The sequence below is a fragment of the Daucus carota genome, chromosome 9 (genome assembly GCF_001625215.2).
Source record: "Daucus carota subsp. sativus chromosome 9, DH1 v3.0, whole genome shotgun sequence".
Lineage (NCBI taxonomy): Eukaryota > Viridiplantae > Streptophyta > Magnoliopsida > Apiales > Apiaceae > Daucus > Daucus carota.
In genome coordinates, this window is record NC_030389.2 from 43,065,316 (window position 1) to 43,091,832 (window position 26,517).

The following is a 26,517-nucleotide window of genomic DNA, read 5'->3' on the forward strand; positions in this document are numbered from 1 at the left end:
ATTTTATAAATTTCAAAAAAATCAAAGAGTCTTGAACAAGAGAACAATTTAATAGATTTCATATAATATCTTATAAATATCATCATATCTTTAAGCATCTTTGCAAATCTTGATTAAATACCTGAAGATGAATTAAAATCAGCATCGAAGAATAACATTATTTCAATACGAATTTAATACATCTGGATTACAATAATCAAAAGATTTTTAATAGATTTGAATTGAATACACCAGTAAGATTAGAAATTATAAATTATATCAAGAATGAGCACACTTCTCCCCGGTATACTAAACTACCTCTTCACTCTTAAACAACGTTTCCTAACAAATTTGGTGATTTTGATTAGAAAGGTTTAACTTTCAATGGCAAAGACAAAAGATGTCAACCAAAACTCCATTTCTTACCCTGTTAGAGGAAGCAACCAAGTTATCAAAGGTGATCTCTCTATTTCCCCTCCTCTCCCTTCATCCATCTCTCCCTTTCATTTTCTCACCCTCATCCCTCTTTCCCTCTCCTTCTCTCCATTTTTCTCTCCGCTCATCCTCCCCCTCCCCCCGAAACATTAGATACGATGTGTGCTATAATTTGATTTTTGATTCATCATGGTTTGTGTTGATGTAGTCCAATATGCATACATGATACATCACCTTTGTAGTTTATATTTGGGCAGCAAGTCCTCTTTACCATAATGATTTTTTTTTTGTTTTAAATTCTAATAAGAATTTTTAACACATAGATTTCTTTTTATCAAATTTTTTGTTGGTATATATAAGTGCAAATTAATTAAGTTCTCTTTTCTGTGAAACTCTTAATTGAAGGGAGTACGTGATGTGTATGATTTTATTTATTTGTCCTTTAAGACAGTACTAATATTTGAGCACACTAGCTTCAAACCAAAAACCCTTTCTTGTTTTATAAGCATAAATTTTGTCATTGTAAAGTTATTGAGGTCAAATTTTTGCCGTTGAAAAGTGTATGTCAATATACATGTTGGCCTCGAGGAGAGGAAGTGTATTGTTTCTTATATCGATGAAATTCTTGATGTTATGTAGCTGGGGATTGCGTGCTTATGCAACCTTGTGAGCCTAATAAGCCACCCTATGTTGCTCGCGTGGAGAAATTAGAAGCTAACAACAAAGGTGAAACTACTGTCGAAGTAAGATGGTATTATAGGCCTGAGGAGGCTATTGGTGGCAGAAGACAGTTTCACGGGGAAAAGGAAGTGTTCCTCTCTGATCACTATGATTTCCAAAGTGCCAATACCATTATAGGGAAGTGTATTGTGCACTCGTTTAAGGCTTATTGCGAGCTTGAAGAAGTTGCTGTTGAGGATTACTACTCTCGCTTTGAGTACCAAGCTTCCTCTGGAGAATTTACAACGGATCGTGTTGCAGTGTGAGAATTTTATGACTCTTCCTGGTTAATATATCCCTTATTTTTGGTTAAATTGGTTCACAACGTTTTTGCATATTCTAAACTGAAGGTTCTGCAAGTGTGAAATGCCGTACAATCCTGACACCCTAATGATACAGTGCGACGAATGCCAAGACTGGTATGACCGTTAAATTTTGCTATATATGTTAATTTTAGTTAGTTTTTATATGCATTATCTTTTTTATTAATAGTTATTTGAGACAAATTTCATATGCTAGAGCTGCAATTTCCTTTTTAATAGAAAAGTTTCAAGATGGAGCCTTACCATAGTCTATTTTACGGTATAAGTGGACTTATATATTTATAGGCATTTTAGATGTTGTACACGCTATTTGTAGGTACCATCCAGCTTGCGTCAAAATGACAACTGCTCGGGCAAGGCAGCTGAGCAGCTATGTCTGTGATGAGTGTTCCTGATTTGAAGAACTCTCCTTGCCAGGTATATGACTATACTTAAGCATTTTGACCTCTTTTGTATCTTTTGTGTACCTCCTTTTTCTTTTCTTCTCTGTGTAATCTAGTCAGTGTTATGCATTTCACACAACTCAGTGTTGCTTGCATTTCTTAACACCGATTTGAGGGTCATCGGGTGTTATCAGTTCTTAACAATCTTTTGTATGTTGAACTAATGAGAGAAAGTAAAATCACTAAATGTCTATCCTAGAATCCTTATGTCGTCAAACGGAACCTTTTTCAAACTCCTGTAATTACAAAGCACTATCACATCTGTAGGGAATTACATGTATAAAGTGAATAAGAAATAGCCACAAATCTTATATTGTTATAATGATCTTAACATGCTAATTATCTTTGTAGGTGGCCTTCAAATGCTCAACCCCATATTTGCAGGTCTATGTGATTGTAGAAGGAGCCCCTCCCTGGTGCATGAGCAGGTGTTCGAATTTATGATATGATAAAGATTATGGTTAAGTTGTATTATGCCTACACTCCATGGGTTAGAAATAATTAGGATTTAAGTTTCTTTTTCAAAATCTATGATGTTCTTACTAACTTGTTTATCTTTTATGGTTGTTGATCAAATATATATATTGATTGGAGCAAGATTGAACATGGCTCATTGAAAATGAGATATTTTATGTGAAATCAAACTTCATGAGTTAGAAATAATTGGGATTCAAGTTTATTCTTTAAAATGAATTTTATCAACTTTTATGTTAAACACAAAATGAATTTGCTGAACCAAGACATCCTATGCTCAAATGTAATTCCATACTAATTTTCTAAATATAAATGTTCATTTAGACTATGAAGCTGAGTATCTAAAATTATATTCAATATGTCAAATCGATAATAATGAAGATTTGTTAATATATGAGCTTTGCGTCGTTCTTTTTTTTGATATATGAATCATAATATGTAACAGTAAATTTTAAATTTATGCGTGTAGTGAACTTAAGATAAAATCTTCGATAATTCATGTTTTTAATCCTACATATTGAGTAGAGATTACCAAATATACATAATAAATTAACAAATCTCACCCTAAGAATTTATCATTTTATAAATTTCAAAAAAATCAAAGAGTCTTGAACAAGAGAACAATTTAATAGATTTCATATAATATCTTATAAATATCATCATATCTTTAAGCATCTTTGCAAATCTTGATTAAATACCTGAAGATGAATTAAAATCAGCATCGAAGAATAACATTATTTCAATACGAATTTAATACATCTGGATTACAATAATCAAAGATTTTTAATAGATTTGAATTGAATACACCAGTAAGATTAGAAATTATAAATTATATCAAGAATGAGCACACTTCTCCCCGGTATACTAAACTACCTCTTCACTCTTAAACAACGTTTCCTAACAAATTTGGTGATTTTGATTAGAAAGGTTTAACTTTCAATGGCAAAGACAAAAGATGTCAACCAAAACTCCATTTCTTACCCTGTTAGAGGAAGCAACCAAGTTATCAAAGGTGATCTCTCTATTTCCCCTCCTCTCCCTTCATCCATCTCTCCCTTTCATTTTCTCACCCTCATCCCTCTTTCCCTCTCCTTCTCTCCATTTTTCTCTCCGCTCATCCTCCCCCTCCCCCCCGAAACATTAGATACGATGTGTGCTATAATTTGATTTTTGATTCATCATGGTTTGTGTTGATGTAGTCCAATATGCATACATGATACATCACCTTTGTAGTTTATATTTGGGCAGCAAGTCCTCTTTACCATAATGATTTTTTTTTGTTTTAAATTCTAATAAGAATTTTTAACACATAGATTTCTTTTTATCAAATTTTTTGTTGGTATATATAAGTGCAAATTAATTAAGTTCTCTTTTCTGTGAAACTCTTAATTGAAGGGAGTACGTGATGTGTATGATTTTATTTATTTGTCCTTTAAGACAGTACTAATATTTGAGCACACTAGCTTCAAACCAAAAACCCTTTCTTGTTTTATAAGCATAAATTTTGTCATTGTAAAGTTATTGAGGTCAAATTTTTGCCGTTGAAAAGTGTATGTCAATATACATGTTGGCCTCGAGGAGAGGAAGTGTATTGTTTCTTATATCGATGAAATTCTTGATGTTATGTAGCTGGGGATTGCGTGCTTATGCAACCTTGTGAGCCTAATAAGCCACCCTATGTTGCTCGCGTGGAGAAATTAGAAGCTAACAACAAAGGTGAAACTACTGTCGAAGTAAGATGGTATTATAGGCCTGAGGAGGCTATTGGTGGCAGAAGACAGTTTCACGGGGAAAAGGAAGTGTTCCTCTCTGATCACTATGATTTCCAAAGTGCCAATACCATTATAGGGAAGTGTATTGTGCACTCGTTTAAGGCTTATTGCGAGCTTGAAGAAGTTGCTGTTGAGGATTACTACTCTCGCTTTGAGTACCAAGCTTCCTCTGGAGAATTTACAACGGATCGTGTTGCAGTGTGAGAATTTTATGACTCTTCCTGGTTAATATATCCCTTATTTTTGGTTAAATTGGTTCACAACGTTTTTGCATATTCTAAACTGAAGGTTCTGCAAGTGTGAAATGCCGTACAATCCTGACACCCTAATGATACAGTGCGACGAATGCCAAGACTGGTATGACCGTTAAATTTTGCTATATATGTTAATTTTAGTTAGTTTTTATATGCATTATCTTTTTTATTAATAGTTATTTGAGACAAATTTCATATGCTAGAGCTGCAATTTCCTTTTTAATAGAAAAGTTTCAAGATGGAGCCTTACCATAGTCTATTTTACGGTATAAGTGGACTTATATATTTATAGGCATTTTAGATGTTGTACACGCTATTTGTAGGTACCATCCAGCTTGCGTCAAAATGACAACTGCTCGGGCAAGGCAGCTGAGCAGCTATGTCTGTGATGAGTGTTCCTGATTTGAAGAACTCTCCTTGCCAGGTATATGACTATACTTAAGCATTTTGACCTCTTTTTGTATCTTTTGTGTACCTCCTTTTTCTTTTCTTCTCTGTGTAATCTAGTCAGTGTTATGCATTTCACACAACTCAGTGTTGCTTGCATTTCTTAACACCGATTTGAGGGTCATCGGGTGTTATCAGTTCTTAACAATCTTTTGTATGTTGAACTAATGAGAGAAAGTAAAATCACTAAATGTCTATCCTAGAATCCTTATGTCGTCAAACGGAACCTTTTTCAAACTCCTGTAATTACAAAGCACTATCACATCTGTAGGGAATTACATGTATAAAGTGAATAAGAAATAGCCACAAATCTTATATTGTTATAATGATCTTAACATGCTAATTATCTTTGTAGGTGGCCTTCAAATGCTCAACCCCATATTTGCAGGTCTATGTGATTGTAGAAGGAGCCCCTCCCTGGTGCATGAGCAGGTGTTCGAATTTATGATATGATAAAGATTATGGTTAAGTTGTATTATGCCTACACTCCATGGGTTAGAAATAATTAGGATTTAAGTTTCTTTTTCAAAATCTATGATGTTCTTACTAACTTGTTTATCTTTTATGGTTGTTGATCAAATATATATATTGATTGGAGCAAGATTGAACATGGCTCATTGAAAATGAGATATTTTATGTGAAATCAAACTTCATGAGTTAGAAATAATTGGGATTCAAGTTTATTCTTTAAAATGAATTTTATCAACTTTTATGTTAAACACAAAATGAATTTGCTGAACCAAGACATCCTATGCTCAAATGTAATTCCATACTAATTTTCTAAATATAAATGTTCATTTAGACTATGAAGCTGAGTATCTAAAATTATATTCAATATGTCAAATCGATAATAATGAAGATTTGTTAATATATGAGCTTTGCGTCGTTCTTTTTTTTGATATATGAATCATAATATGTAACAGTAAATTTTAAATTTATGCGTGTAGTGAACTTAAGATAAAATCTTCGATAATTCATGTTTTTAATCCTACATATTGAGTAGAGATTACCAAATATACATAATAAATTAACAAATCTCACCCTAAGAATTTATCATTTTATAAATTTCAAAAAAATCAAAGAGTCTTGAACAAGAGAACAATTTAATAGATTTCATATAATATCTTATAAATATCGTCATATCTTTAAGCATCTTTGCAAATCTTGATTAAATACCTGAAGATGAATTAAAATCAGCATCGAAGAATAACATTATTTCAATACGAATTTAATACATCTGGATTACAATAATCAAAAGATTTTTAATAGATTTGAATTGAATACACCAGTAAGATTGGAAATTATAAATTATATCAAGAATGAGCACAATTCTCCCCGGTATACTAAACTACCTCTTCACTCTTAAACAACGTTTCCTAACAAATTTGGTGATTTTGATTAGAAAGGTTTAACTTTCAATGGCAAAGACAAAAGATGTCAACCAAAACTCCATTTCTTACCCTGTTAGAGGAAGCAACCAAGTTATCAAAGGTGATCTCTCTATTTCCCCTCCTCTCCCTTCATCCATCTCTCCCTTTCATTTTCTCACCCTCATCCCTCTTTCCCTCTCCTTCTCTCCATTTTTCTCTCCGCTCATCCTCCCCCTCCCCCCCGAAACATTAGATACGATGTGTGCTATAATTTGATTTTTGATTCATCATGGTTTGTGTTGATGTAGTCCAATATGCATACATGATACATCACCTTTGTAGTTTATATTTGGGCAGCAAGTCCTCTTTACCATAATGATTTTTTTTTGTTTTAAATTCTAATAAGAATTTTTAACACATAGATTTCTTTTTATCAAATTTTTTGTTGGTATATATAAGTGCAAATTAATTAAGTTCTCTTTTCTGTGAAACTCTTAATTGAAGGGAGTACGTGATGTGTATGATTTTATTTATTTGTCCTTTAAGACAGTACTAATATTTGAGCACACTAGCTTCAAACCAAAAACCCTTTCTTGTTTTATAAGCATAAATTTTGTCATTGTAAAGTTATTGAGGTCAAATTTTTGCCGTTGAAAAGTGTATGTCAATATACATGTTGGCCTCGAGGAGAGGAAGTGTATTGTTTCTTATATCGATGAAATTCTTGATGTTATGTAGCTGGGGATTGCGTGCTTATGCAACCTTGTGAGCCTAATAAGCCACCCTATGTTGCTCGCGTGGAGAAATTAGAAGCTAACAACAAAGGTGAAACTACTGTCGAAGTAAGATGGTATTATAGGCCTGAGGAGGCCATTGGTGGCAGAAGACAGTTTCACGGGGAAAAGGAAGTGTTCCTCTCTGATCACTATGATTTCCAAAGTGCCAATACCATTATAGGGAAGTGTATTGTGCACTCGTTTAAGGCTTATTGCGAGCTTGAAGAAGTTGCTGTTGAGGATTACTACTCTCGCTTTGAGTACCAAGCTTCCTCTGGAGAATTTACAACGGATCGTGTTGCAGTGTGAGAATTTTATGACTCTTCCTGGTTAATATATCCCTTATTTTTGGTTAAATTGGTTCACAACGTTTTTGCATATTCTAAACTGAAGGTTCTGCAAGTGTGAAATGCCGTACAATCCTGACACCCTAATGATACAGTGCGACGAATGCCAAGACTGGTATGACCGTTAAATTTTGCTATATATGTTAATTTTAGTTAGTTTTTATATGCATTATCTTTTTTATTAATAGTTATTTGAGACAAATTTCATATGCTAGAGCTGCAATTTCCTTTTTAATAGAAAAGTTTCAAGATGGAGCCTTACCATAGTCTATTTTACGGTATAAGTGGACTTATATATTTATAGGCATTTTAGATGTTGTACACGCTATTTGTAGGTACCATCCAGCTTGCGTCAAAATGACAACTGCTCGGGCAAGGCAGCTGAGCAGCTATGTCTGTGATGAGTGTTCCTGATTTGAAGAACTCTCCTTGCCAGGTATATGACTATACTTAAGCATTTTGACCTCTTTTTGTATCTTTTGTGTACCTCCTTTTTCTTTTCTTCTCTGTGTAATCTAGTCAGTGTTATGCATTTCACACAACTCAGTGTTGCTTGCATTTCTTAACACCGATTTGAGGGTCATCGGGTGTTATCAGTTCTTAACAATCTTTTGTATGTTGAACTAATGAGAGAAAGTAAAATCACTAAATGTCTATCCTAGAATCCTTATGTCGTCAAACGGAACCTTTTTCAAACTCCTGTAATTACAAAGCACTATCACATCTGTAGGGAATTACATGTATAAAGTGAATAAGAAATAGCCACAAATCTTATATTGTTATAATGATCTTAACATGCTAATTATCTTTGTAGGTGGCCTTCAAATGCTCAACCCCATATTTGCAGGTCTATGTGATTGTAGAAGGAGCCCCTCCCTGGTGCATGAGCAGGTGTTCGAATTTATGATATGATAAAGATTATGGTTAAGTTGTATTATGCCTACACTCCATGGGTTAGAAATAATTAGGATTTAAGTTTCTTTTTCAAAATCTATGATGTTCTTACTAACTTGTTTATCTTTTATGGTTGTTGATCAAATATATATATTGATTGGAGCAAGATTGAACATGGCTCATTGAAAATGAGATATTTTATGTGAAATCAAACTTCATGAGTTAGAAATAATTGGGATTCAAGTTTATTCTTTAAAATGAATTTTATCAACTTTTATGTTAAACACAAAATGAATTTGCTGAACCAAGACATCCTATGCTCAAATGTAATTCCATACTAATTTTCTAAATATAAATGTTCATTTAGACTATGAAGCTGAGTATCTAAAATTATATTCAATATGTCAAATCGATAATAATGAAGATTTGTTAATATATGAGCTTTGCGTCGTTCTTTTTTTTGATATATGAATCATAATATGTAACAGTAAATTTTAAATTTATGCGTGTAGTGAACTTAAGATAAAATCTTCGATAATTCATGTTTTTAATCCTACATATTGAGTAGAGATTACCAAATATACATAATAAATTAACAAATCTCACCCTAAGAATTTATCATTTTATAAATTTCAAAAAAATCAAAGAGTCTTGAACAAGAGAACAATTTAATAGATTTCATATAATATCTTATAAATATCGTCATATCTTTAAGCATCTTTGCAAATCTTGATTAAATACCTGAAGATGAATTAAAATCAGCATCGAAGAATAACATTATTTCAATACGAATTTAATACATCTGGATTACAATAATCAAAAGATTTTTAATAGATTTGAATTGAATACACCAGTAAGATTGGAAATTATAAATTATATCAAGAATGAGCACACTTCTCCCCGGTATACTAAACTACCTCTTCACTCTTAAACAACGTTTCCTAACAAATTTGGTGATTTTGATTAGAAAGGTTTAACTTTCAATGGCAAAGACAAAAGATGTCAACCAAAACTCCATTTCTTACCCTGTTAGAGGAAGCAACCAAGTTATCAAAGGTGATCTCTCTATTTCCCCTCCTCTCCCTTCACCATCTCTCCCTTTCATTTTCTCACCCTCATCCCTCTTTCCCTCTCCTTCTCTCCATTTTTCTCTCCGCTCATCCTCCCCCTCCCCCCCGAAACATTAGATACGATGTGTGCTATAATTTGATTTTTGATTCATCATGGTTTGTGTTGATGTAGTCCAATATGCATACATGATACATCACCTTTGTAGTTTATATTTGGGCAGCAAGTCCTCTTTACCATAATGATTTTTTTTTGTTTTAAATTCTAATAAGAATTTTTAACACATAGATTTCTTTTTATCAAATTTTTTGTTGGTATATATAAGTGCAAATTAATTAAGTTCTCTTTTCTGTGAAACTCTTAATTGAAGGGAGTACGTGATGTGTATGATTTTATTTATTTGTCCTTTAAGACAGTACTAATATTTGAGCACACTAGCTTCAAACCAAAAACCCTTTCTTGTTTTATAAGCATAAATTTTGTCATTGTAAAGTTATTGAGGTCAAATTTTTGCCGTTGAAAAGTGTATGTCAATATACATGTTGGCCTCGAGGAGAGGAAGTGTATTGTTTCTTATATCGATGAAATTCTTGATGTTATGTAGCTGGGGATTGCGTGCTTATGCAACCTTGTGAGCCTAATAAGCCACCCTATGTTGCTCGCGTGGAGAAATTAGAAGCTAACAACAAAGGTGAAACTACTGTCGAAGTAAGATGGTATTATAGGCCTGAGGAGGCTATTGGTGGCAGAAGACAGTTTCACGGGGAAAAGGAAGTGTTCCTCTCTGATCACTATGATTTCCAAAGTGCCAATACCATTATAGGGAAGTGTATTGTGCACTCGTTTAAGGCTTATTGCGAGCTTGAAGAAGTTGCTGTTGAGGATTACTACTCTCGCTTTGAGTACCAAGCTTCCTCTGGAGAATTTACAACGGATCGTGTTGCAGTGTGAGAATTTTATGACTCTTCCTGGTTAATATATCCCTTATTTTTGGTTAAATTGGTTCACAACGTTTTTGCATATTCTAAACTGAAGGTTCTGCAAGTGTGAAATGCCGTACAATCCTGACACCCTAATGATACAGTGCGACGAATGCCAAGACTGGTATGACCGTTAAATTTTGCTATATATGTTAATTTTAGTTAGTTTTTATATGCATTATCTTTTTTATTAATAGTTATTTGAGACAAATTTCATATGCTAGAGCTGCAATTTCCTTTTTAATAGAAAAGTTTCAAGATGGAGCCTTACCATAGTCTATTTTACGGTATAAGTGGACTTATATATTTATAGGCATTTTAGATGTTGTACACGCTATTTGTAGGTACCATCCAGCTTGCGTCAAAATGACAACTGCTCGGGCAAGGCAGCTGAGCAGCTATGTCTGTGATGAGTGTTCCTGATTTGAAGAACTCTCCTTGCCAGGTATATGACTATACTTAAGCATTTTGACCTCTTTTTGTATCTTTTGTGTACCTCCTTTTTCTTTTCTTCTCTGTGTAATCTAGTCAGTGTTATGCATTTCACACAACTCAGTGTTGCTTGCATTTCTTAACACCGATTTGAGGGTCATCGGGTGTTATCAGTTCTTAACAATCTTTTGTATGTTGAACTAATGAGAGAAAGTAAAATCACTAAATGTCTATCCTAGAATCCTTATGTCGTCAAACGGAACCTTTTTCAAACTCCTGTAATTACAAAGCACTATCACATCTGTAGGGAATTACATGTATAAAGTGAATAAGAAATAGCCACAAATCTTATATTGTTATAATGATCTTAACATGCTAATTATCTTTGTAGGTGGCCTTCAAATGCTCAACCCCATATTTGCAGGTCTATGTGATTGTAGAAGGAGCCCCTCCCTGGTGCATGAGCAGGTGTTCGAATTTATGATATGATAAAGATTATGGTTAAGTTGTATTATGCCTACACTCCATGGGTTAGAAATAATTAGGATTTAAGTTTCTTTTTCAAAATCTATGATGTTCTTACTAACTTGTTTATCTTTTATGGTTGTTGATCAAATATATATATTGATTGGAGCAAGATTGAACATGGCTCATTGAAAATGAGATATTTTATGTGAAATCAAACTTCATGAGTTAGAAATAATTGGGATTCAAGTTTATTCTTTAAAATGAATTTTATCAACTTTTATGTTAAACACAAAATGAATTTGCTGAACCAAGACATCCTATGCTCAAATGTAATTCCATACTAATTTTCTAAATATAAATGTTCATTTAGACTATGAAGCTGAGTATCTAAAATTATATTCAATATGTCAAATCGATAATAATGAAGATTTGTTAATATATGAGCTTTGCGTCGTTCTTTTTTTTGATATATGAATCATAATATGTAACAGTAAATTTTAAATTTATGCGTGTAGTGAACTTAAGATAAAATCTTCGATAATTCATGTTTTTAATCCTACATATTGAGTAGAGATTACCAAATATACATAATAAATTAACAAATCTCACCCTAAGAATTTATCATTTTATAAATTTCAAAAAAATCAAAGAGTCTTGAACAAGAGAACAATTTAATAGATTTCATATAATATCTTATAAATATCGTCATATCTTTAAGCATCTTTGCAAATCTTGATTAAATACCTGAAGATGAATTAAAATCAGCATCGAAGAATAACATTATTTCAATACGAATTTAATACATCTGGATTACAATAATCAAAAGATTTTTAATAGATTTGAATTGAATACACCAGTAAGATTGGAAATTATAAATTATATCAAGAATGAGCACACTTCTCCCCGGTATACTAAACTACCTCTTCACTCTTAAACAACGTTTCCTAACAAATTTGGTGATTTTGATTAGAAAGGTTTAACTTTCAATGGCAAAGACAAAAGATGTCAACCAAAACTCCATTTCTTACCCTGTTAGAGGAAGCAACCAAGTTATCAAAGGTGATCTCTCTATTTCCCCTCCTCTCCCTTCATCCATCTCTCCCTTTCATTTTCTCACCCTCATCCCTCTTTCCCTCTCCTTCTCTCCATTTTTCTCTCCGCTCATCCTCCCCCTCCCCCCCGAAACATTAGATACGATGTGTGCTATAATTTGATTTTTGATTCATCATGGTTTGTGTTGATGTAGTCCAATATGCATACATGATACATCACCTTTGTAGTTTATATTTGGGCAGCAAGTCCTCTTTACCATAATGATTTTTTTTTGTTTTAAATTCTAATAAGAATTTTTAACACATAGATTTCTTTTTATCAAATTTTTTGTTGGTATATATAAGTGCAAATTAATTAAGTTCTCTTTTCTGTGAAACTCTTAATTGAAGGGAGTACGTGATGTGTATGATTTTATTTATTTGTCCTTTAAGACAGTACTAATATTTGAGCACACTAGCTTCAAACCAAAAACCCTTTCTTGTTTTATAAGCATAAATTTTGTCATTGTAAAGTTATTGAGGTCAAATTTTTGCCGTTGAAAAGTGTATGTCAATATACATGTTGGCCTCGAGGAGAGGAAGTGTATTGTTTCTTATATCGATGAAATTCTTGATGTTATGTAGCTGGGGATTGCGTGCTTATGCAACCTTGTGAGCCTAATAAGCCACCCTATGTTGCTCGCGTGGAGAAATTAGAAGCTAACAACAAAGGTGAAACTACTGTCGAAGTAAGATGGTATTATAGGCCTGAGGAGGCTATTGGTGGCAGAAGACAGTTTCACGGGGAAAAGGAAGTGTTCCTCTCTGATCACTATGATTTCCAAAGTGCCAATACCATTATAGGGAAGTGTATTGTGCACTCGTTTAAGGCTTATTGCGAGCTTGAAGAAGTTGCTGTTGAGGATTACTACTCTCGCTTTGAGTACCAAGCTTCCTCTGGAGAATTTACAACGGATCGTGTTGCAGTGTGAGAATTTTATGACTCTTCCTGGTTAATATATCCCTTATTTTTGGTTAAATTGGTTCACAACGTTTTTGCATATTCTAAACTGAAGGTTCTGCAAGTGTGAAATGCCGTACAATCCTGACACCCTAATGATACAGTGCGACGAATGCCAAGACTGGTATGACCGTTAAATTTTGCTATATATGTTAATTTTAGTTAGTTTTTATATGCATTATCTTTTTTATTAATAGTTATTTGAGACAAATTTCATATGCTAGAGCTGCAATTTCCTTTTTAATAGAAAGTTTCAAGATGGAGCCTTACCATAGTCTATTTTACGGTATAAGTGGACTTATATATTTATAGGCATTTTAGATGTTGTACACGCTATTTGTAGGTACCATCCAGCTTGCGTCAAAATGACAACTGCTCGGGCAAGGCAGCTGAGCAGCTATGTCTGTGATGAGTGTTCCTGATTTGAAGAACTCTCCTTGCCAGGTATATGACTATACTTAAGCATTTTGACCTCTTTTTGTATCTTTTGTGTACCTCCTTTTTCTTTTCTTCTCTGTGTAATCTAGTCAGTGTTATGCATTTCACACAACTCAGTGTTGCTTGCATTTCTTAACACCGATTTGAGGGTCATCGGGTGTTATCAGTTCTTAACAATCTTTTGTTCAACTAATGAGAGAAAGTAAAATCACTAAACGTCTATCCTGGAATCCATATGTCAAATTGAACCTTTTTCATACTCCTGTAATAACAAAGCACAATCACATCGGTCTGTACGGAAGTACATGTATAAAGTGAATAAGATATTGCCAAAAATCTTATATTGTTATACATGATCTTAACATGCTAATTATCTTTGTAGGTGGCCCTTAAATGCTCAACCCCGTATTTGCAGATCTATGTGATTGTAGAATTGAAGGAGCACCTACCTGGTGCATGAGCGGGTGTTTTGGATTTATGATCTGATAAAGATTGTGGTTAAGTTGTATTATGCCTACACTCAATGAGTTTTAGAAATAATTACTATTCAAGTTTCTTTTTAAAAATCTATGATATTCTTACCAACTTATTTATCTTTTATGATTGTTCAAATATATGTATTGATTGGACCAAGATTGAACATGGCTCATTGAAAATGAGTTATTATAAATGAAATCAAATTTCATGAGTTAAGAAATAATTAGAATTCAAATTTATTCTTTAAAATCTATGATATTCTTACCGACTTGTTTATCTTTTATGGTTGTTCAAATGTATGTATTGATTGGACAACTATTGAACATGATTCATTGAAAATGAGTTATCCTATGTGAAATCAAATTTGTTGTCCAACTCCTGTTATGTTTCTTTCAAGCCATGCCAAAGTGAGAAGTGTGACCTAGTGTAAACAATTCAAAATTATAGGATGAAAAATTATATATTTTTCTTGTAGATAAAATTTAATTAAGGATGATATTGAAATAAATTAATCATGTAAAAAATTTCTACATCGCTTAAATTTTAATGATATTTTTGAGAAATAAATAGTTCTAAGAAATAAGCTCAAAATTGTTCAAAATTAAAACTCTTATTTTATTTTGTGCAAATTGGCATGTCATTAAAAATCAACGTTAACTTATCTAAACAACTTTCCAGAATATATAAAATTCCATTGAAAAATATTACTTAAATGAAATAGATTATTTATGAAATTCTCTTTTAACGGAAAATTCACTTTTAAATTTAACAAATGAGGGTCATTAAACTCCCCACACTAATTAGAATCAAATCTTAGAAAATTTTTATCAAAAAAAGGAAAAAAGAAAAAATCTTAGAAAATTTGGTTGAAGACCATCAAACTTGAAAAGGATTACTCGAATTAGCATGACCATTAACCACAGTTGTAATCACTCTTTTAGTTTCAGAATTTGCGGTATGCTATTGAATTTTAATTTATTATCATTTAGTTTGTTGATTTCTCTATTTATTGAGATTAGTAGAAATAAAAATTCTAGATAGCTCAAGTAGGCTGGCTTGTTGTTATCCCTTTTAAAAAACGTAAGTGCACACTTAATTATCTGGCCTTCTTTTTATAAGAAAATAAATACACAAACATCTTAACACAAAAATTAATGTGAGACAACAGAGTCAAATGTCAAGTTCATCCCCTTTTTAGACAACTCTTCATTATTTTTTTTAATAAATTGACATATAAATCATATCATAATAACTTTATCTTTAATACTAAATTGAAACTTACTTTTTATTTTTAAAAATATTGTAAATAATATTTCATTTCTTTTAATTATTCAAAGTTTAAATTAGGAATGAAAAGAAAAAATAATAAATTAAGGAATGCGAACATCTTGTGAAAGGCATAAATCTTGTGAAAAAATAATAAATTGAGGCATAAACAACTTGTGAAAAAATAATAAATTCAGGATGTCAAATCGATAATAATGAAGATTTGTTAATATCTGAGCTTAGTGGCCTCTTTTTTTTTGGATATATAAATCATAATCTGTAACGGTAAATTTTAATTTTATATGCGCAATGTAGTGAAGTTAAGATAAAATCTTCTATGATAAATGTTTTAATTTTATGTATTGAGTAGAGATTACTAAAAACACATAATAAACTAACAGATCTCAAGTGCCCTAATAATCCCTCATTTATAAATTCCAAAAAGATTTCATATAATATCTTAATAATATCATCATATCTTTAAGCATATTTAAAATCTTGATTAAATACATGAAGATAATTAATTAAAATCAATATTGAAGAATACCCAACAATATTATTTCAATGCGAATTTAATACACCCGGATACATAATTAAAATATTTCTAATAAATTTGAATTGAATACACTAGTAAGATTCTAAATTATAAATTATATCAAGAATTAACACACTTTTCTCCCCACTATACTAAACTACTCAGTCTTTAACAACGTTTCCTCACAAAATTGGTGTTTTTTATTAGAAAGGTTTAACTTTCAATGGCAAATACAAAAGATGTCAACCAAACTCCATTTCTTACACTGTTAGAGGAAGCAACCAAGTTATCAAAGGTGATCTCTCTATTTCCCCTCCTCCTCTCCCTTCATCCACATCTCTCCCCCTCATTTTCTCACCCTCATCCCTCTTTCCCTCCCCTTCTCTCCATTTTTCTCTGACTTCATCCTCCCCCTCCCCCAAAACATTAGATACGATGTGTGCTATAATTTGATTGTTGATTCATCATGGTTTGTGTTGATGTGTCCAATTACATGATACATCACTTTTGTAGTTTATATGGTTATTTTTTTGTTCTACCTGCCTTTGTGGTCCGGGTCTTATTTGGGCAGCAAGTCCTCTTTACCATAATGATTTTTATTCTTTTTGGTTTTAAATTCTAATAAGAATTTTTAACACATAAAATTTCTTTTTATCAAAAATTTTTGTTGGTAAAAGTGCAAATTAAGTTCTCTTTTCTATGAAACTCTTAATTAAAGAGAGTACCGGATGTATATGATTTTTTTTATTTGTCCCAAGTTTCAAAACATGAATACATTTCTTGTTTCATAAGCATAATTTTTGTCACTGTAAAGTTATTTGTGGTCAAATTTTTGCCGTTGAAAAGTGTATGTGAATATACATGTTGGCCTCGAGGAGGAAGTGTATTGTTTTTCATATCGATGAAATTCTTGATGTTATGTAGCTGGGGATTGCGTGCTTATGCAACCTTGTGAGCCTAATAAGCCACCCTATGTTGCTCGCGTGGAGAAATTAGAAGCTAACAACAAAGGTGAAACTACTGTCGAAGTAAGATGGTATTACAGGCCCGAGGAGGCTATTGGTGGCAGAAGACAGTTTCATGGGGAAAAGGAAGTGTTCCTCTCTGATCACTATGATTTCCAAGTGCCGAGACCATTATAGGAAAGTGTGTTGTGCACTCGTTTAAGGCTTATTGTGAGCTTGACCAAGTTGGTGTTGAGGATTACTACTCTCGCTTTGAGTACATAGCTTCCACCGGAGAATTTACATTGGATCGCGTTGCAGTGTGAGCATTTTATAACTCTTCCTGGTTAATATATATTTCCCTCATTTTTTTTGACAACTTTTTTGCATATTATAAACTGAAGGTTCTGCAAGTGTGAAATGCCATACAATCCTGACCAGCTAATGATCCAGTGCGACCAATGCCAAGACTGGTATGACCATTAAATTTTTCTATATATGTTAATTCTAATTAGTTTCTATATGCAATATCTTTGTTATTAATAGTTTGAAATCAAATGTCCATATGCTAGAGCTGCTCCTTTTTAATAGAAAATTTTCAGGATGAAGCCTTACCATAGTCTGGTTTACTGGATAAGTGGACTTATATTTATATGCATTTTCTTAGATTTTGTACACTCTATTTGTAGGTACCATCCAGCTTGCGTCAAAATGACAAGTGCTCGGGCAAGGCAGCTGAGCAGCTATGTCTGTGATGAGTGTGCCTGATTTGAAGAACTCTCCTTGCTACACATAAGCATTTTGACCTCTTTTTGTACTTTCATGTACCTCTTTTTTCTTTTCTTCTCTGTGTGATGTAGTTAGTGTTATGCATTTCTCACAACTTAGTGTTGCTTGCATTTCTTAACACCGATTTGAGGGTCATCGGATGTTATCATTTCTTAACAATCTTTTGTATGTTGAACTAATGAGAAAGTAAAATCACTAAACGTCTATCCTAGAATCCTTAACAATCACATGATCTGATTCTTATACATGATCTTAACATGCTGATTATCTTTGTAGGTGGCCTTTAAATGCTCAACCCCATATTTGCAGGTCTATGTGATTGTAGAAGGAGCCCCTACCTGGTGCATTAGCAGGTGTTTTGGATTTATGATCTGATAAAGATTATGGTTAAGTTGTATCATGCCTACATTGATCAATGGGTTAGAAATAATTAGGATTCGAGTTTCTTCTTTAAAATCTATGATATTCTTACCAATTTGTTTATCTTTTATGATTGTTCAAATATATGTATTGATTGGACCAAGATTGAACATGGCTCATTGAAAATGAGTTATTTTAAGTGAAATCAAATTTCATGAGTTAGAAATATTTAGAATTCAAGTTTATTCAAGTTTCATGGCGATTGAAAAAAAGAAAGAAGAAAATACTAACAAGCATAGGATGCTTGCATGCATCTAATTAATTAACTAAATAAGAATTTGAGGAGTAATATTTTCAATCTAGAAAAAATAAAAAGTCAGGGGCCAAATATTGTATTTATAAAATTTTAGAAGAGCAAAAAAGAAATATAAACTCAGATCAAATGATATTATCTGCGGTCAATTGTTGTTTCATCACTATGTCACAACATTTTTTTCCTTTAAATGACAAAACAAATGTAATACAAAAGGCACAATTAGCCGGGGGAGAAGTAAGGCAGTACATCTTGTACCAGAAAAAAGATTTGGAGTTAGCCGTTTTTACATTAATATAAAACATTTGTTCCAATATAATATAATATATGACTAAATGATTATTTAGTCAATCATCTATAATCCAAGTATTTAATCAATTTTTTATGATACTCATTATGAAAAATGCTAATTCCAGCATGTCATTGTCTTTGACAGAAGTAAAATTTCAAGCATTTAAAATCTAATGAATGGAAAAAAAATCTAATGAATGGGATATATTTTCCCACTTCAATCATTTTTCTCCAAATTGTGCAATTATTTTAGGTTAGAAAAAACTAGCATATGTACTTACATCTTTAAAAGTAGCTGTAATTAGTGACCTTTAATTTCCACAAGTTAAATTTAAAAAAAATTCATGAGTACAAATTGACAACTTCGATCAATTTTTATATCAAACACAAAAATGAATTTGGTAAATCAAGACATCATATGCTCAGAAGAAATATAACTTTATTAATTTTTTCACGGTAGTCCGAAAATTATTTAAACTAATTAAAGTTATTAAAATAGTAAATGATTAGTGCATTATGTCAGGATCCGAGGGAATTAAATAGTTAGCATTCTAATTTCAAGTGCATTTATTTCTTCCACTTTTCACATATCGAGAATTAGTAAAAGAAATGCTTAAATTTTCGTTGTCTGCTTGCTGGTTTTTCACAGACAAGCCTTACTTCTGTTGAAGAAAACCATATATCAGGTGTTAACCAGTCGATGGAAATTTTACACCATTGTAGCTATAAGAGAGTTGATCAGAGAATATGGCTCAGATCCCGAATAAGCAAGCATTTATCCTTTACAGATCGCAAATATTCAAAAAAAAGAGACAAATTTATGCTTTAAAAGGAAAATTATTCAGAGTACTATACTCCAACAGAAAATAAAGATGAGCTGAAGATATCTGGTAATAGCCTGAAGTTGCAGAGTCAGGCAAGATATCGGTACAAGTTTCTTCGAGTGCCATCCCTCTCCAAATATTCACGCTCAATCAAATCTTCAATTCTTTTTCCAATCACTATAGGGTCCGGCAGAAATCTTGACTGCAGATGCTTTGTGACCTCCACAATGATATCAGTATGATCCAGCACTAGCCTTGATTTCATTATCCGTACTATTGCAGCATCAATATGATGCTTTCGGTTTTTCTCCACCCTCTGCCTTATCTCTAGTTTTTCAGAATCAGAATCCTTTTGAGCAGAAGCAGTTCTTATAGTTAGTTTGTACCTTTTGCCAGTGAAATTTTCATTCACGGAAAATAAGTCCCCCTCACTGACATCCTTGGTGTCCGGATCTTTATTCAGTACATTCTTTCCCTCGACACAAGCCAAGGAGTGCAGGCTCCTCTTTAAGTCTGATGGAGAGATCTCTGTAGCCTCCTCGATCTCTCTATAGCTATACTGATCAGCATTATTGAACATCATGAGGACACACATCTGATAAGTGGATACAGTCAACTGATGCTCTTGCCCCTTCCCAAAGATTGCCTTCAAGACAGCTGTGCCCATGTTTGTTTGCCAAGACAATCTACGGCCTGCATGAATTCCTAGGTAATAAGAGCGGAACTTCTCACAGAGAGCTGAAATTTCGGCTGGCAGGTTGCAAGTGACAGTGGGCTGGGGAGGCCATGACCCTGTCGTCATAACTTGGACAACCAATGTAGGACTGTTTACCAGCTCAGCATCATGGGCCCAATAGAACCCCTGCATTGTTTCTTGAGAAGTTACCATATCCGCGAGCATTCTTTCTAATTTTAAGGTGAACTGATATCCAAATTCAGCCTTTAGCATAAGAATCAGACTTCTCTCAGCATTTTCAGAAACATATTTTCCTGATAACAGCCGTTGAGCTAAGTGTTGCTTATAGTATTTCTCAAAAACATCTTTCTCCTTTAAGTAACGGAGGAGCATCACTATCTTGTTAAGGGCAGCCTCAACATTCTCCTCACTGACTGCCTTCAGACCTTTCCTCAGTGTATGATCCAGAAACAATGAGACGAATTCAGCAGAGTGAGGATTCAGATTAAAGATGCTTTCAAACGACGAATCAAAAGCATTTTGAAATGTCTTATCATCGCTAAATGCCAGATATATTATATTATCATATTTCTCCTTGACATCAAGAGGAACTTAACAAACTTTACACTGGATTTCTTGCCCCTTTCCATATCAGTAACAAGCTGTTCACCGGTTTCTCTGAGTGAGAAGCCATCACAGCTCCATCATTGAAAGACCATCTGGAACCCCCGCAAACAAATTGTACATTTTTCTCAGGCTCCTCAAGCTTGTCACCCATAAGCATATTCACTAAGCCTGGCGTATCCAAAAGCCTGGTCTTAATTTAGGGGACAGTAAAACGACGTCCCTCCAAAGATCCATGCCAAGCTTAAGTACAGGGGTTTTTATGGCTATCTGGAATATAAGTCCTGTCCATGTAACTCAGAATGTCATGATCATCTGCAAAGCTTCTTATGATCAACCCAATTTCTGTGGACTTCCTCCAGAAACAACTCATCTTTGGCCTCTTCTAAACCTTTTGAAATCTCTTTTAGGTGGTCAGTCATAGTGGACTCTACCCCTGTATACAGCATCTCGCCAAAGTTGTGCAATACCATTTCATATGCATCTCTAAGACAATGAAGAAAACATATAAGAAACATCATCTTGCAGACTTTGCAGTCACAAGGCATTGCATATATGAGTCTGTAAACTTCGAGGCAGTATCCAGATATCACAATAATCTTTGCAGATTCTAACATACACAATTTTAATGAAATTTTACGAGCAGAAAGGTAAATGATGCAGTTATAAATGCAATTTTAATGAAATATTGTGAGCAGAAAGGTAAATGGTGCAACTACAAATGCAATTTGAATGAAATCTTACGAGCAGAAAGGTAAATGATGCAGCTACAATGGCAATTTTAATGAAATCTTACAAGCAGAAAGGTAAATGATGAACATCTTCAACAATGCAAAAAATTTGATGGTAAGAGCTAGTGTGTGTCAAGTAGATCAAAAGCTCAGCGAAAAACCCTAGTTAAACAAAGAGAGGGAGCTTGAGTTGGGAATTAATATGCAAGGTTATTGTTATATTTCTAGAATGCGTCTCTCAAGTGCAAATTGCTATATATTTAACCTCAGCCCGATTTCCTTTTTTGTTATGAAATATATCATTTAAGAATTCTGTATCAATTCTTCAATCGTGTATTGTAATAATAGAACAACGTTATAATTGTCCACATGTGATAATGGGTAACATTAGCTTAAAAGTATCATGGCCCGATTCTTTTTTCTATATGACATATACCATTTAAGAATCGATTTTGTATCAAATTCAATTGTTTATAATTAAAGTGTGACAATGGATAACATTAGTTTAAAAGTATTACTGCAAGAAACAATTTCCCAAATCAAAACTCCATGTGTCTATCACATAATTTTCCAATAGGGTGATTCTTCAATATCTAATTTAAAATTATCTCATTTTTATATATCTGCGGACTGATGGAATTAATGGGAAGTCCCAGATATGATAAATGTTTACAGATGTTTCAAGACTAGTAGCAAAATACACTTTAAGATCCTGTTACATGTATCAGAGTGAATAACAATCAACAAGATGCAAGCAACTTTGACAAACATAAACAAGAGAAATGCAGTAGCAAACAATTCACTGGTGCAACTGAAAATCAATGCAAAAGAGTAAATAAGTGAAAGATTGAGGCTTACCTATAGAGTTCCTCGTAGCTAAGACGAAAAGCATTGTAATTGTAGATTTCACTGATAGCATGCTCCAATTTTTTCCAAATCTTCTCGGCATACTTGGCATCAACAACCTTGCGCCTCTTAAATTTTTGTTCCTTCCGATTAATATCCATCTCTTCAACTCTTAACTCAATCTACGGATGTACCATTCGGAAAATGAACTCGATCAGCACAATCATGTAGTACAAAATTGATCAGAATTGAACTGACTTTAACATAAACACTTTTTTTTAAGGAGAATACAGACACAACACAATCATACCATACAAAATTCTTATGCATGTAATTAATCAGTCTAAGAAAGAACAAGAATTAAAGAAATGATCAGAATTTTTTTTTAAACAGATTGTACTTGAGGAAAACACCAACCTGCTCTAGCTCTTTTCAATGTAAATTGGTACTTAAAATATTGAACCTTGCTTTGAAATCTTGTAAGTTGCAGAGAATGAACTCAAGAAATCCTTTAATTTAGTTGAGTACGTATTCACTTTAAGAGTAATGCTCCCTACATAAAATTACAAAATTTGTTACTTATGGATTTCAAAAGATGATATAAACGCTTAAGAAGTACTCCCTCGGTCCCATTCACATTTCTATTTTTGTTGGTCAAACTGAAAATTTATATCTTAAAGTTTATTTAAAATTATTTCTAATGATATATTTTTAATTTTTACAGTATCAATTAATAAAATATTAATAAATTTCAGTCAAACTTTAGTCAATTTGAGACGGAGGGAGTAATGACTAATGCATGCTAACTACACAAAATTACAAAATCAGTTACAACTTTTCTAAAGAGTGATGTGTCTATCCATATCCAAGTATAAAGTAGTATTAATTAAGATGTCGGTCATTTTTCTCATGCATGTTTCTCATTTTATTTAAATATATTTTAATTTGTTTTATTTATAATTTTTTCTTTCATGTTCTCATTATACATAAACAGTTTAAGATGAATATTATTTTGTTAATTTTTTTTGCCACATGTTATTTTATATTTACCGTACATAGTTATTAATCTTTATATATTATTAAATTCATTTCACAAGTAACAAGCATATATCATAAAAGTTCATGGTATAACATTTTTATAAAATAATATAACTAGAATAAAAGGAAAATAAAATCTTGACAATAGAAATATGATCAACTTTGTCATGATAGTCGAAAATTATTTAAACTAATTAAAATTATTAAAATAATAAATGAGAAGCGCAACAAAATAACAAAAAAAAATCAAACGACTAATAACTAATTCAAAAAGATACATATCAAAAGATTTTATGTACTTAATCATATTCATAATTTAAAATAAGGAATTACAACAAATCTGCATTATTTATGGTTTATTTTGCTAGCTCCTTTACTTTGAGATTATCTTCAATTTTTAATTTATGTTTAAATATTTAAATTGTAATAATAACCTATAATGGCATTAAATATGTGAGGATCAGAGGGAATTAAATAACTAGCAATCTAGCATTATTGTTTATAAGATGCATTCTGTTCAATATCCTCCTATTTCTCATTTGTGACTTCCACATTACAAGTTTGATCTCATTTTGTAAGAACTCCAAGTAATTGTTACAAGAAATGTTCAAATTTTCGAATGTGTTAATTTGTTTTGTTTGTCTAATTTATTTATAGTGTTGACCTTAACCATCAGGATTGGTCTGTATACAAGACTGATCAACAGCAAGCTTAATGAAGGACTACATAATCACTATTACTAAGCCTGTGATACAAGGAATACCATACTTACCTCAGACAAGCTTCCTTCTGTTAAACATATTGCCTGTAATATGAAGTTTTATGCCATGTAGCTAAAATTGAGTTGATCAGAGAAATTGGCTCAAACACCCGAATAAGCATAGAAAATTAATCCTTTACGGCTTGCAAGTTGCAAAGATTCAAAAATATATTTATGTTAAATGTGAAATAAAATTGGTGTACAATACTCCAACGATAAACAAGGTGACTTGAAAAAATTCTAGTGTCATCCTAAAGTTGTATATAAGGCAAGATCGGTACAAGTTTCTTGCTGTGTCGTGCCCATCCAAGTACTCACACTCAATCAAATACCTTATTCTTGTCTCCATCAATAAGGGTTCACCTGAAATCTGAACTGCAGATGCTTTATGACTTCTGCAATAAATTTTGTAGCCTGCTTTTAACGCGATGGAAGGATATCTGTAGCCTGCTTGATCCCTTTATGTACTGATCAGCACCATTGAATGAAGATCATGAGGACACACATCTCATATGTAGATACATTCAGCTTATTTCTCTGCGCCTTCCCAAAAGCTGCATTTTAAGTCCAAAGTGCGCATGTTAGTTTGCCAAGACAACAGCCTGGGTGCGTTCCTAGATAATGAGAGCGGAACTTCTCACACAGAGCTGACGTTGCAGCTGGCAGGTTGCAAGTGACAATGGGCAAGATCTTAATATATATTGTCATTTGTAAATTGAGGTAGTTCCGAACTCTTTATTTCTTCACTTCGACGTATCAGCTTTCTTTAAGTAGTCCTCACAATCACAGTGTTCATTAAGCTTCCAAAACTAGATCTTGTTGAACTCATCAAGAAATAAAAAGATAGCTCAAAATAATCCCTGTAGGCTGCATGTCCTAACTCTTATGACATAATTCCTTTTTGTGTTTTATAATATTTGACTCCCGTAATCGGACCGAGACGATATCATCTGATCAAGAAGTCATTTATTTGGTTTGTGCCACTTCATAGTTGATTAATCTTGCCAACGTTGTGCAATACCATATTATAAGCATTTCTGAAACATTAAAGAAAACATATTAGAAACATCCTCGTTTGTATAAAAAGTTGTTAGCAACAGAAATTGGGCTGTACATAGGAATTAGTAACATGAAAAAAGGGATTAAACTGGACGATACTAGCTCATAAAGTGGATTTTATAATCTATTTATTAAATTTCTTTTTCAACATGTATTCCATCATCAATTCATCATGTTATCCCAAGTGCAAGAAGATTTTAGAATTCAGCTAAAAGATCTTGATAGGCATCGGAAGATAAACATAGACAACCATCCCGGAGTGAGTTTACAATTGGATAGGCCCAGCAGAGTGCTTTCACCGTTTGTATTTTTTTCGATCTCCAGTTGCACCTAATTATTTAGTGAAATTCAGACACAACACAATCATACAGTACAAAATTGTTAAAAGGAAAAAAAAGTGAACTGATACAAATACTAATATGCATGTAAATAAGTCAAGAAAGAACAAGAATGAAAGAAATGATCAGCAGAAAAATGTTAATAACATTGTAATTAAGAAAAAGACTAATCCGGGCTAGCTTCTTTAAAGGTGAATTAGTGAAAGACTGCACCTTTCTTTAAAAGTTTTTGAGTTGCAGAGAAGTGAATTCAAGAACCCTTTGAATTTACTCCAGGCTATTAGCACATACTCAACTTAAATAGGTGCCTCACTTGATTTTGTAATTAATCTGGAAAAATTGAATCTTTTGGATTTTTGAATATTAAGAGAAGTGCTAGGTATCTGAATTGGGTATTATAAAAGGTTCATGAATGATGTGGCGGAGAATATACGCTATTTCTATTATCATTCGCGGGTAAAATGGAAGATATTAATTGGCGTGGTTGATGTGAAGGAGGTCAGTCTCATTTATTATCTTCGTAACCGACAATGTCTTTTGCAATTTTTTTTTTCTGGAATCAATTTGAGGTCCCTGACATTTTCCTGTAATGATATCAGGTTCACCATAAAAGATCCTGTAATGATATCTGGTTCACCAAAAAAGATAGATCCACTTTTTCAGAAAAAGAAATGAATAAAATCTACGTGGCTATATAAATATTTTGACATTAACAAAAATCAACGTATTCATTTCGAAAAGAATCTACTGGCAACAGTTTGATTCATATTAGACTCTAACATTTTCATGCTAAGCACCAAATTTCATTTTCATACATAATTTCATTTTCAAACATTCACGAATCATTTTGGCGTCTCTAGCATTTCACATTTAAACGGGGTTATTTCAACAAGACCAAATATAAGGAGATCTCATGAGACCTGAGGGCCTCAACGTACCATCAATTTTGTTCCAACTTTTCAACCCTGCAAAAA

The 26,517-nt window shown here is 32.7% G+C and overlaps 5 protein-coding genes and 2 pseudogenes across 5 annotated transcripts; 6 read left to right on the forward strand and 1 right to left on the reverse strand.

Annotated features, from left to right (window-relative positions):
- The first annotated feature begins 363 nt into the window (after positions 1-363).
- Positions 364-1,852, forward strand: LOC135149752 (chromatin remodeling protein EBS-like). Its single transcript, XM_064085591.1, has 4 exons — positions 364-436; positions 1,054-1,396; positions 1,485-1,553; positions 1,774-1,852. The coding sequence occupies exons 1-4, from the start codon at positions 364-366 to the stop codon at positions 1,850-1,852; spliced, it is 564 nt and encodes a 187-aa protein (XP_063941661.1).
- Positions 1,853-3,313: 1,461 nt separating this feature from the next.
- Positions 3,314-4,802, forward strand: LOC135149761 (chromatin remodeling protein EBS-like). The gene is made up of 4 exons (XM_064085596.1): positions 3,314-3,386; positions 4,004-4,346; positions 4,435-4,503; positions 4,724-4,802. The coding sequence occupies exons 1-4, from the start codon at positions 3,314-3,316 to the stop codon at positions 4,800-4,802; spliced, it is 564 nt and encodes a 187-aa protein (XP_063941666.1).
- A 1,463-nt stretch (positions 4,803-6,265) lies between these two features.
- On the forward strand, positions 6,266-7,754 carry LOC135149764 (chromatin remodeling protein EBS-like). Its single transcript, XM_064085606.1, has 4 exons — positions 6,266-6,338; positions 6,956-7,298; positions 7,387-7,455; positions 7,676-7,754. The coding sequence occupies exons 1-4, from the start codon at positions 6,266-6,268 to the stop codon at positions 7,752-7,754; spliced, it is 564 nt and encodes a 187-aa protein (XP_063941676.1).
- Positions 7,755-9,217: 1,463 nt separating this feature from the next.
- On the forward strand, positions 9,218-10,705 carry LOC135149763 (chromatin remodeling protein EBS-like). Its single transcript, XM_064085605.1, has 4 exons — positions 9,218-9,290; positions 9,907-10,249; positions 10,338-10,406; positions 10,627-10,705. Exons 1-4 carry the CDS (start codon positions 9,218-9,220, stop codon positions 10,703-10,705), a joined length of 564 nt encoding a protein of 187 aa, XP_063941675.1.
- Positions 10,706-12,168: 1,463 nt separating this feature from the next.
- On the forward strand, positions 12,169-13,656 carry LOC108202340 (chromatin remodeling protein EBS-like). The gene is made up of 4 exons (XM_017370726.2): positions 12,169-12,241; positions 12,859-13,201; positions 13,290-13,358; positions 13,578-13,656. The coding sequence occupies exons 1-4, from the start codon at positions 12,169-12,171 to the stop codon at positions 13,654-13,656; spliced, it is 564 nt and encodes a 187-aa protein (XP_017226215.2).
- Positions 13,657-14,921: 1,265 nt separating this feature from the next.
- Positions 14,922-17,662, forward strand: LOC135149697 (chromatin remodeling protein EBS-like; annotated as a pseudogene).
- Positions 17,663-19,559: 1,897 nt separating this feature from the next.
- LOC135149698 (cullin-3B-like) lies at positions 19,560-22,509 on the reverse strand (annotated as a pseudogene).
- Positions 22,510-26,517: the final 4,008 nt, after the last annotated feature.